The 11,525-nt window shown below is 43.5% G+C and overlaps 1 protein-coding gene across 1 annotated transcript in view; it reads right to left on the bottom strand.

Moving 5' to 3' along the window:
* Positions 1-10,043, bottom strand: part of zfpm1 (zinc finger protein, FOG family member 1) — a 113,723-nt gene extending 103,680 nt beyond the window's left edge. Inside the window, exon 1 of the mRNA XM_080762247.1 lies at positions 9,775-10,043. Coding sequence (XP_080618373.1) covers positions 9,775-9,814 — 40 coding nt within the window. The 5' untranslated portion in view covers positions 9,815-10,043. The remainder of the gene's footprint in view (positions 1-9,774) is intronic.
* Positions 10,044-11,525: the final 1,482 nt, after the last annotated feature.

Raw genomic sequence — 11,525 nt, 5'->3', positions numbered from 1 at the left:
GTCTCCGACGCCCATGTAGCCGTGCTCCTTATCGCCTCCTCCTCCTCTATCTCTCTCTCTCCTCCTCCTGCTGCCTCTCTCCTCCTCCTCCTGCTGCCTCTCTCCTCCTCCTCCTCCTCTCTCTCTCTCCTCCTCCTGCTGCCTCTCTCCTCCTCCTCCTCCTCTCTCTCTCTCCTCCTCCTGCTGCCTCTCTCCTCCTCCTCCTCTCTCTCTCTCTCTCCTCCTCCTCTCTCTCTCTCTCCTCCTCCTCCTCTCTCTCTCTCCTCCTCCTGCTGCCTCTCTCCTCCGCTCCTCTTCACCTGCTCTCCGTTCCCCCTGCCCGGTTCTCCTCGCCTCTTCTCTGACCCGTCGCATGCTCCCTCCTCTCCTCTCCTCTCCTCTCCTCTCCTCTCCCCTCCTCTCCCCTCCTCTCCTCTCCTCTCCTCTCCTCTCCTCTCCTCTCCTCTCCTCTCCGTTCCCTCACGCATGGCTGTTTTATAGGCTCTCAAGACACGTGTCAGAAGAACAAGAACCCATTTTCCAAAACACAGAACTTTTCTCTTTTTTTTACTACTTTTTTTTCATTTGTGAATGTGTTCTTTTAGGATGTGGTGAAACTATAGTTTAATAGTAGTCACAAGACAAGTGTCTGACAGTGACACCTGTCATCTTCAATCATATCTACTGCCTTTGATCTCTTTGAACTCATATCACTTCGTGTTTTAGTTTTATATATATATCGATAGCAGGGCTTAAAGCCAAAAACAATCCCAAGACTGATCTGCACTGATCTCATTAAATGACCCCCATGAGATCCTCAGGACTGAAATCAGTCCCCAGGACTGAGAACTTTAAGCCCTATACGATAGGTCATGGCATGAGTTCTGTATGCACTCATGAAATGCACTTTATTAAATTAGTGTACCTGTATTAGGGTACATAAATAATAATAAAATTGTGAGGGATATTTATTTCTGACAAGCTGACGTCCGACAACAACAACAAGCTGATTTCACTAATTAAACTCATTCATCGATTACATTCTTTGACCATTTTGTGGATAAGAGCATCAAGTCAATGGAAAAGCATTTGTAAATTGGGCGTGTGTGTGTGTGTGTGTGTGTGTGTGTGTGCGTGTGTGTGTGTGTGTGTGTGTGTGTGTGTGTACTGTGCAGTGTGTCGCCCCTCCTTGTGGGCAGTAAAACCAGGTCAGGTGGTGATGTTTGCCCAGGTTGCTTTAACATCCCTGAACGCAGCGCTCAGCACAGTAGGAGCAAATGGTCTGTCTTATCACTGCTGCTGGGGGGGGCCTTGTCATAACACTGGCTGTCACACACACAACACACACACAGACACACACACACACACACACACACACAACACACACACAGACACACACACACACACACACACACAACACACACACACACACACACACACACACACACACACACACACACACACACACACACACAGACACACACACACACACACACACAGACACACACACACACACACACACACACACACAACACACACACACACACACACACACCTTCGAGTGGCGCACAGAATCATTCTGACCAGGGATCACACAACCATGTGACCAACATCACTGGCCGACACCGAAGTAGTACAGAAACAGAAATATGGATGAAATCAAACATCACAATACAACCGAGTATTGAGGAACCAATATTGAGGAAAATATAGTAGGTATGGTGCCTCCATAAAATATTTACACAATATATAGATATATTTTTTTTGTATAAATAATAATCAGAATCATTCTTATTATTTGGTGTAAAAAAAAAAAAAGAAAACTTTTGAATGAAAATAAAGAAAAAATAAAATAATAAAATAATCAGTAATGGCCTATATACACACACATTAATAACTTAGTGGGAAAAGGCAATTAATAGAACCACTCGAATAGGTGGGTCAATTCAGGGGATTACATCACGTCTTTACTGTAATGCATACATTCAGCCTTAAAAACTACACTTTATGTATGCCATCACAAAATGATGATATCCAACCTCCCAGACATCTAGTCTCATATCTCTCACATTATTGATATATTGACCAGGCATTCTCACAACCACGTTGTGGCGGACTCAACAAGTGCACCCCAATATCATATAAATATAACGTCCATTCGTTCAATAAGGTATAGATATATTGACATTACCGGTGCTACTTGGGGTCACAAACGATAATTCAGTGACAAGCGTATTAAAACATTCTTAACCCATTCTGAACGGGAGCCCGTTTTGGTGTTAGCATCATGTCGTGCTTTAGCTATTGAAAAATAGCAGATCTACAAGCTCATAGCGCGCCACCGAGTGGCGCGCTACGAGCTTGTAGGTCTGCTATTTTTGAAAAATCGAAGAGCGACTGACATTTTTAGAATCTGATCTCAGGTCAGAATGGGTTAATCAGACCAGTGTGTGTCCAGTGGGAAACCTCGTGTGAAGCTGATCTCAGGTCAGAATGGGTTAATATTCAGAAGACACATATTATTTAGATTTGATAAAAGCGCCCACCGCCCCAGTCAATCTAAATGGAAAATCTAATCCAAATATGGTTAGCTAAAGCAGACCGATTATTATTTCGGACTTGATTTTCTGCTCAAACAATTCCATCATGGAGCTACTAGCCGGTCACTGCTATATTATCAGGACACCATATGCACAATAACACACGATGCGTCTGTTGTTGTTTTCTTATTACTTTCTTTTCTATGACTCATATACCTCCCAGGTCACGTAATGCGACCAGCAGCGCTGTATAGATTGACTAATCCTCAAAGTCTAGAATGTCTGCTGGTAAATTATTACTCAACTAGTAACTACTGAATGTTACTCTGGAACTACTGGAAGTATATTAAAAAAAAAGTATAAAAATATACTTAAATGTGTGTAATATGTGGTTTTAGATATTTTAGATTGTAGCAGTGAGCCTGTTGTCTCTGATGTCATGGACACTGGGCTCACTTCCTTCCTGGACTACATGTTGTCTCAGTAAGACAGCTCTCCCCCCTTTCCACAAGGAGGAGCAGTGCACCAAAGAATTATGGGAATTGTAGTCCAGGAAGGTAGTGAGACCAGTGTCCATGACATCAGAGACAACAGGCTCACTGCTACAATCTAAAATATCTAAAACCACATATTACACACATAAATACCCCCAGGAAAGTGATCTAAAGCTTCTAAACGTCATTAACATATATCTTTTTGCAAAAAGGGCGAAGTGTCCCTTTAAAAGGGATAGTTCACAAAAAAAATTAAATACTTGCCATTAATATAGTGGTTGCAACTGTATTAATTGATTGCCCGAGTCCCGTGGTGAGAGTTCTGGCAAAGTGGCAAAGTGAGTTTCACTTCGTTTAATGCAATCAGATTATAGGACTTCTCTGTTTGAATGTACAGTATGGGGTGTCAAGGCCAGAAAGTCGTTTTTGACACAATATGAATAATACATTATATATTATATATTATACATTATAAAGTACACTGTTCAGAAATTACTGTATGCATTTGTACATAACATAGAAAACACCTACAGTGACAGCAGTAGCCTACAGCATTTATTAGCCCGCGGACCCCCATTTGGAAATGGGGGTCCGCAAAAACGTTTGCAGTGCATTATGCTATGGACCCCCATTGAATGGCATCTGTGGGACCCCAATTTATATTGTAAAATCAATGTTAATATAGAGTGTATACACATCATGGTTCCATTTGCACACTCTCTGCGTTACAGACCCATAAGGGTCCATTTGGTTCCTAACTATCTTTTAGCTGCACGCAGGGGGACCCCTTGGAACTCCCTCAAGGACCCCTTTGGGGGTCCCCGGACGCCACGTTGAGAACCATTGGCCTACAGTGCAGAAGCATGGGCCCAGCAGCTGCTGTGTGTTTGAGAGGAGGGCCTCCTGGTTACCGTGGTTACACAGGTAACCAACCATCCACCTGCCCTGCAGCATGAGACAGTATTATGTTAGCAGCCATATATATATAAATATATATATACGCAACGCCAAGGCCACAAAGGCCGCGCTCCAAAGCACACAGCACGGCAGCTAAAGCAAATACCCTGGATGTAAATGAAGCTACCGTTTGGATTGGAAGGCATAATGTTTTTTTTCTTCCTTGTTATGCTATGTACTTCTCACAACAGGAGGTCAAAGGTGAAACCGTTTTACAACAGCCGCTGAGGCCAGGAACCATAATTCACGTGAGGCTGTCCCCATGGGCAAACAGCAGGAAAGGGTCATAACTCATCCACACACCAAACACAACGCTGTTTCCTCCTGTAACCCTGCCAACTTCCCCCCTAGTGTACAGACTCACTCACTCCATCAACGGGGCTCTAATAGAAACGTACAAACACACAGTTCTGCATTATGGCGTACAGTTATGGCACATGTAGCAACATGTGTGTGTGTGCTTGCGTGCACACACACACACACACACACACACACTGTCTCTGTATATGCCCAAACTAAAACCGTTACTTTTCAGGAAATGGAAAAGTGAACCCGTGTTTGTTTGCATGGATCCAATGTATAGTTATCATTAACCACTTTCAACCTATATAGTCTCCTTATTTTGTGCATTTCATTACAGGTGAAAAGCTTCAACAATTTTCAAAACTTTTCTACACTAAAATAAACTTATAAAATAGCATGATCTACTACTATACTAGCTGAGTCACGCGTTGTGAGCTTGTAGATCGGATTGGATTTCTTCGCTATACTTGTGCATGACACTGTCATACAACAAAGATACGGTGTTCATTTATAAAATTGTGTGCACGTCACATGTGTGTGTGTGTGTGTGTGTGTGTGTGTGTGTGTGTGTGTGTGTGTGTCACTCTCCACAGTCAGTGTTGCAGTTGTTCTCAAACCAAGCAATCTGATCGTGAACATTTTGCTGGCGTCCAAACCCCCAATCAGTCACCATCTATAGCTAGTTTAATATCTGTCAGTAGCATCAACGTTGCTACAGTCAGGCTGCTGATGCTGCTTAACTTCTCTCTTTCACACTCTCTGTCTGTCTCTCTCTCTCTCTCTCTCACCCCAGCAGCATTACTTATAGGCTACTGTATCTACTGTATGCGCTTCCATTTTCATGCTTCAGGAGAAGAAAAAAAAAGAGAAAAAAACACTCCCAAGATACTCATCAACGAACACAAAAATTTCCCTGCATCTCAAGGCTATCTTACACGAAATCTCGCGTGAGTAATATGTGGTATTAGTTTTAATTAAATTAATCAATGACAATGCCTGTTAGAGAGGGAGGGGGGATGGGGGGAAGGGTGGGGGGGGGGGGGGGAGAGAGAGAGAGAGAGCGAGAGATGGGGGGTAGAGAGAGAGTTATATAGAGAGAGAGGGGGAGAGGCATAAAGAGATAGGATGGGAGCGAGAAAGATTGAGAGAGAAAGAAATGCATTCACACCTATCATCTAATTATACAACAACATTAATCCCATTAGGGGTGGAACTGATTGCAGGGTCCAGGCGTTGCTGTTCTTGCCTCGGCTCGTTGTTATTGCAGTGGAGCCTCGGCTCCTGCCTGCTCCGGCCCGATAACAACTCTAATCACACTTGGCGATCTCTATCTCCACCGGAGATCAGGCCCTGGGGCTTATCGGAAGTTCACATCAAGCTAAAAGCAGAACAAAGAAGAAGAAAATGCACACACACACACACACACACACACACACACACAGACTCATGCTGTGCCTTGGTGGCTTTCTCTCGTGTGTGTGTGTGTGTGTGTGTGTGTGTGTGTGTGTGTGTGTGTCCTTGGAAAGTTAATCTCTCAACTGTGTGTCTATAAAACAGTCACGTGATCCAAGCCTCGTCAGTCGTCAGACCACCACCACAAAAAAAAAACACCAGCTAAAATGTTCCATTCCCCCAAAACCATACCACACACCACTGGGATATATTTAAAACCATACCACACACCACTGGGTTATATTTAAAGAGCCTATAATAACGTCCACTTTGACATGTATGGCTTAATGAAGTTGACAAGCACACACAAAGCGTGCCATTGCAATGCTTTGTGAGCTTGTACATCAGCTATTTTCAAAATAAAAATCTAAGGGGCATTTTCAAAAATGTGGAATATGTATACTTGTATGGGGGTTCTTGGCACAAAACGTTTACAGATGGGGGGGGTCCACAGACATAGGCTATTTATATTAATTTGGGGGTCCGAAAAACACTGGTTTAAACAACATTATGAAACAGAACCCCCCCCCCCAAAATAAAACGCAACGGAGCCGCAAACCACAAATATTTACAAGCTACTTTACAGAAAAAACAAACAAAAAAACAAGCCCACAAAGTCGCTTATAATTAGCCAGACATGGCAACAACACTGACTGCCTGTTGCACATGGAGAAGAGACGAGGAGGTCAATGTGGCAATTTCCTCGTCTGGCCCCGCCAGACGTCATGGTTTGCTTTAACCGTGGGAGGCAGCGCATTATTCACGCTGACCTCTGAGCCCTCGCGGTGATGTCATAAGGACCGAAGCGACACACACACGCGTGTATACAGCCAGCCACACACACACACACACACACACAATCAGCAGTGTGAATCTCGCAGGCCGTTATCCATCTACCATCAGCAGGCCTTTGCGTATCAGCCTCAAACATCTTACTGGGGGGATGGATGGATGGGGGAGGTTATAGGAGAGCTGGTTCGACTGCTTTAAAAAAAAAAAAAACAGACACAATACATTCATCTACACATTCTGTATTCCAGACCTCCCCATGCACCCCCCCTCCTCCTCCTCTCTATCTATCTTCCTTCCACTACCCTCCTCCTCCTCTTCTCCTCCTCCTTATCGGCCCTGCCATCCCCCCTTTTACTGCTCTTATCATCCTCATCCACTCTTTTTCATTTTAAATTATCTATAAGGATACACCCCAGCCAGCTCTAAACAAAACAACAACAACAACAGCAACAACGATGGGAGTGATAATATGACAGAGATGAGACCAGCAACCAGATGTAATTATAATGCATGCTCCACACTCATCTCTCCTTCCTTCCATCCCTCTCCCTCTCTCTCTCTCTCTCTGAGATATCAGCGGAGCGATCGCTGCCCTAGCTTATCCCGTCTCCCATCTCAACCGCCAAAATATAAGCCCAGGGATCCCAGCCCCACTGGGCCGCCTGCCTGCCTAGCCTCTCCTATCTCCCCATCGAGGAGAGGAGCCTTATCAGGCTGGGAGATCTCCAACCGTTGGGTTGGGGGAGGATGACGCACAAAGAGACACAGACAAATATCTATCTGCTACAAACACAGTCTCTTCTTCTGCTCTCTCTTTGGCCCTCCAAAAAGCAGCCTGGACAAATCCACTCACTGCTGGCTCAAATGGAACTGTAAAACTAAATAAAATGATGTTACATCATGAGAGAGTGTACCACTGTGGTACCCAACGTCAAAAAAAATAAAGGACTGTTGACTGTTGACCAGGTTATAACAGTGTTAATATTATTGACAATATAATAATAACCCAGGACTCTTAAGTATATGTGGGTCTCCAACAAAAGCCATTACCAAAACAACATTAGCAATGTAGCACCCCCCCCCCCCCACCACTTCCACCACCACCTATATCCAAAGTCCTTATCACTCTTCACTCTCTGCTATCAAAATGTCTGCCAAGGCACAAGAGAATCATGGGGCTGGGAGCCTGACTGGCCTCCGCCATGGCAAGGGGCTGCCCACATAGAGAAGCATGGCGGACTACAGAAGCACTGATAAAGAACACCATGACACCCCTGAGAGAGAGAGAGAGAGAGAGAGAGAGAGAGAGAGAGAGAGAGACTGACATCAACACGCACGCACACACACACACACACACACAGTCACACACACACACACACGCATGCACAAAAAGCAAGCACAAAGCCCTAGCTTATATGGTATGTCAAGGATTATCAGTCCAACATGGAATTCATCTACTGCTGCCTGCTGGGTGTAGGTACTCGCCTTCAGAGTTCAGAATAGATAGATCTCTGTTTGATAGATTGAAATGTGTATTTCACAGTATGCAGAATGGGTACATACATTTCAACCGAGAGTCAATACAAGAACTGTCGAATCAAGATAAAGCATTCATTTAGGGTCTACACTACAGGGTCCACCAATGGAATCAGATGTATAAAAATACTTTTTTTTATGGGCTCCGTTCAGCACAATAACACAACAGCAGCATAGGATATGTTAAACTTTAATTTGTGGTTAATCATGCGTAGAAGTTGTGCTACCACTATACGGTTCAGTAGCCTATACATGACCCATGACTATAAATATATTGAACCAGGAAATTCGTAATCGGAGCGTGCACGCGCAGCGTGAGACCACATCATGGTGTCATGATGGATTCGGAGTGCATGCGGTGCAGCGCGCCTTTCCTTGGAACCATGTGTCAAGCCAAGCGCACTTTTACGCACATGCTGCAGGCACAGCACATGCACGTCTTAATTAACTGCATGGTCCGTGTTTCTTTCATTCTGCAAGCATGGTTGCACACTATGGTTCATATTTTTTTGGGAGAAAGCGTTTCAACTCGACCTCCAAGATATTGCTGCATGTGTTTATCACAGAGAAGCATCTGTCCCGGATGAAGAACTGAAACAGTGCACTTGGCACCAGGACAAGACAATAACTTCTCTAAAGCAATGTTTGTTGTTGTTTTTGTGTTGTGCCTTTATAGTTTCACAGGGTGGGTGGAGGAGAGAGAGAGAGAGTGCGAGAGGTGGGGATTGGTTAAAAGTATTATTAATATTTTGTATCAACCCCAAAGATCACTTGCGATAAAACCTTCACACATCTTATAAACAGGAAGAACTCGTCGGGCATGAAGACCAGCCAAGCGCCAGACCAAGGGAGAAAAGCCTTTCAAAGCGGACGCCCTGCGATGCATTATTGAGTTAAAAGGATAGATGAAAAAAAGATCCAATTGTAAACTGCTATCGGCAGGCGAGATCAGCCAGGCGCGCTATCTGACGCCCCATCTCTGGAAAGAGAACTGAAAAGCCTGGGGAAAATGCAACGCCAGCCTCGGCGCTGCCTCAGACAGAAAACAAATAAAAAGATCCAATTTTAATCCTTATCTCGGCTGAGATCGGATCGCTGTTTATCTGTGTTCACATCTCTCTCTCTCTTTTTTTCCTGAGAACAGTGACGTTTCCACAACAGAACTATAAACAAGAGACCATATGCGTTCACATAATAGTTTGTTTACTGGACAAAGCACTTATTTTAAAGCTGTCATAAATTAAAAACTTCTTTAGTTTCTAAGTGAATTCGACCACAGGCAAAAAATATGAACTTGAACGTTGCTAAAGTGAACCACCACTCTTTGAATACTTTTCCACCTCGCGTTCAATATTTCTATAGACTACTGAATATTAAAAATGAAGCAACATTTTTACTTTTACTTTTATTTTTTGAAATTCATTTCTATAGACTTTACAAGACAGGCACACCTTGTGGGCTAACCTGGGGTTTCTTGGTGATAGGCTGTCTATCATTATAACAAAGATCAGTCACATACAATGTTTAGAGAGAATCTAAATTGGTTTTAACTTTATCACAGGGAACGTACGCGGTCTTAGGAGTTCAAGTCTCAAGATGAACTGAGCAAACATGCATGCGGCGCCTTTCGCGCACAAAGCACAACAACATACTAGTCAGTCAGTCAGTACTAGTCACGCACATTTATCACACAACAGTAAGTATATTTAGTTATTTCTTACGTTTGATCTGCCGGGGCTTGCTCTGCTTTCTTCGGGACATGATTTCCCTTTCGGTTCCCGTCCGTGGATCTATACGGAGAGCAGCAGCAGTCTAGTCTTCTTCCCACGAAGCAATAAGGACTACTAAACCTACTGCAACGCGGCGGTTCGATCTCCAACCGGAGATATCACCCGCATGACCTGCCTGGCTGGCTGCACTTTGATATCGTTGACACGACAGCTACCTGTGGCTAAGTTGAGTTACTTTTTTTTCCTCCTGTGACCTCCTTTTTTTTCCTCCCACAGATGTGTGCGTCTCCTCTCCTTCTCCTTTCCTTCCACGCCGGTGGGTGGGTGCGCCGTGGTGTTCGCTCTCTCTCTGGGGGAGACCGTTGTGTGTGTGTGTGTGCAGTGTGTGTCAGTCTTCAGCTGTCACAATAAACGCGTCCTCCTCAAAAACAATAACATGAAACGTTTTTGGTTGATCATGCGGGGCGTCAGGGGGAATGCGGTTGGAATTCTCTGTGAAGTTTTCTTTTCCACCGGTCCGCCCCCTGCGATCTGTCTGGTCTGTACGACAGTACAGCGGCTAGGCAGTTTCAATGGAGCACGGCCACGGACGGACGGAATGTTGAACTACTGTGGCACTGTGTTGCCGGGTTCCGCGAGAGAAACAAGCAACCCGGTCTATGAAAACAAGCCCAAAAGAAGACACCCACTAGGGATATTTGAAAATAGCAGACTATAATAGCATCTGCTATTTTTAAAAAAAAGTAATGTAATTGTGGAATATTTCTTAATTATTATTATTTTATTATTATTTTCTTTTTTTACCCCATTCTATTCTATATTCAGCTATTAGTGTAGATTTCCGTCTGACACAATGAATGGAGAATTGATGTCATATGTGGACGAGCAAATTGATATGTCGATAAGAGCGCCCCTCACTTCACACGGGTGTGATTTAAAAAATATATTATTAGTAGTATTATTTACATGAAACACAACTCTTCTCTTGTCCCTGCCTGTGCCTGGCATGAAATATTTTCGGATGAGGGTCTGCACTCAAATACATCATTATCTGGGGGGTCCTTGACATGAAAATGTTTGAGAATTAAATTAATCACTGGTTTAAACAACATTATTATGAAACAAAAAGCTGCAACCAGCTACTACCAATATTTACAAGCAACTTTACAGAAAACAAGCACAACGTCGCTTATAATAAGCAGACATGGCAACACAGCATTGTGGTACTACAACACGCCCCTGCAACGCCCCTTACGTCCGACGTGAGCAAACGCACACGTTTCCTATTGGTTTGTTACATACATTATTATTGTGAAGCAATGAATATGGATTATTATTCTGAATGTGTTTATAAATTTGGATATTCTAATCCACATATTTTGGGTTCATAATAATTAAAGTTTTGATTGAGTTTAGATATTTTTTAATTACTATTGTCCTGTCCTCAAGCTTATACATCAAGTGTGTTCACTGCTCTAGAATTTACAATTGCAAAATAATTTTGATTGTTATTGTAACTTAATTGTAATTATTTTTAAACGTCATAATAGTACATAGTAAATTCACATGCTCTGAAATTGCACGAGATTGGGGCACCCTGGGCCACGGAAGCGTTTGAAATTTCAATCGTTTCAGGCCACAAGTGCAACCCCCAAAATAATCATAATTGAACTGGGGGACCCCCCACATACTGACAAGTAGGCTACCTGGTGCTAAAGGAGTTGAGGCATTACATTTTGTTT

Source organism: Protomyctophum bolini (genome assembly GCF_963924005.1).
Source record: "Protomyctophum bolini genome assembly, chromosome: 4".
NCBI lineage: Eukaryota > Metazoa > Chordata > Actinopteri > Myctophiformes > Myctophidae > Protomyctophum > Protomyctophum bolini.
The sequence above is the reverse complement of the archived record's forward strand: the minus strand, read 5'-3'. Positions and strand labels throughout refer to the sequence as shown.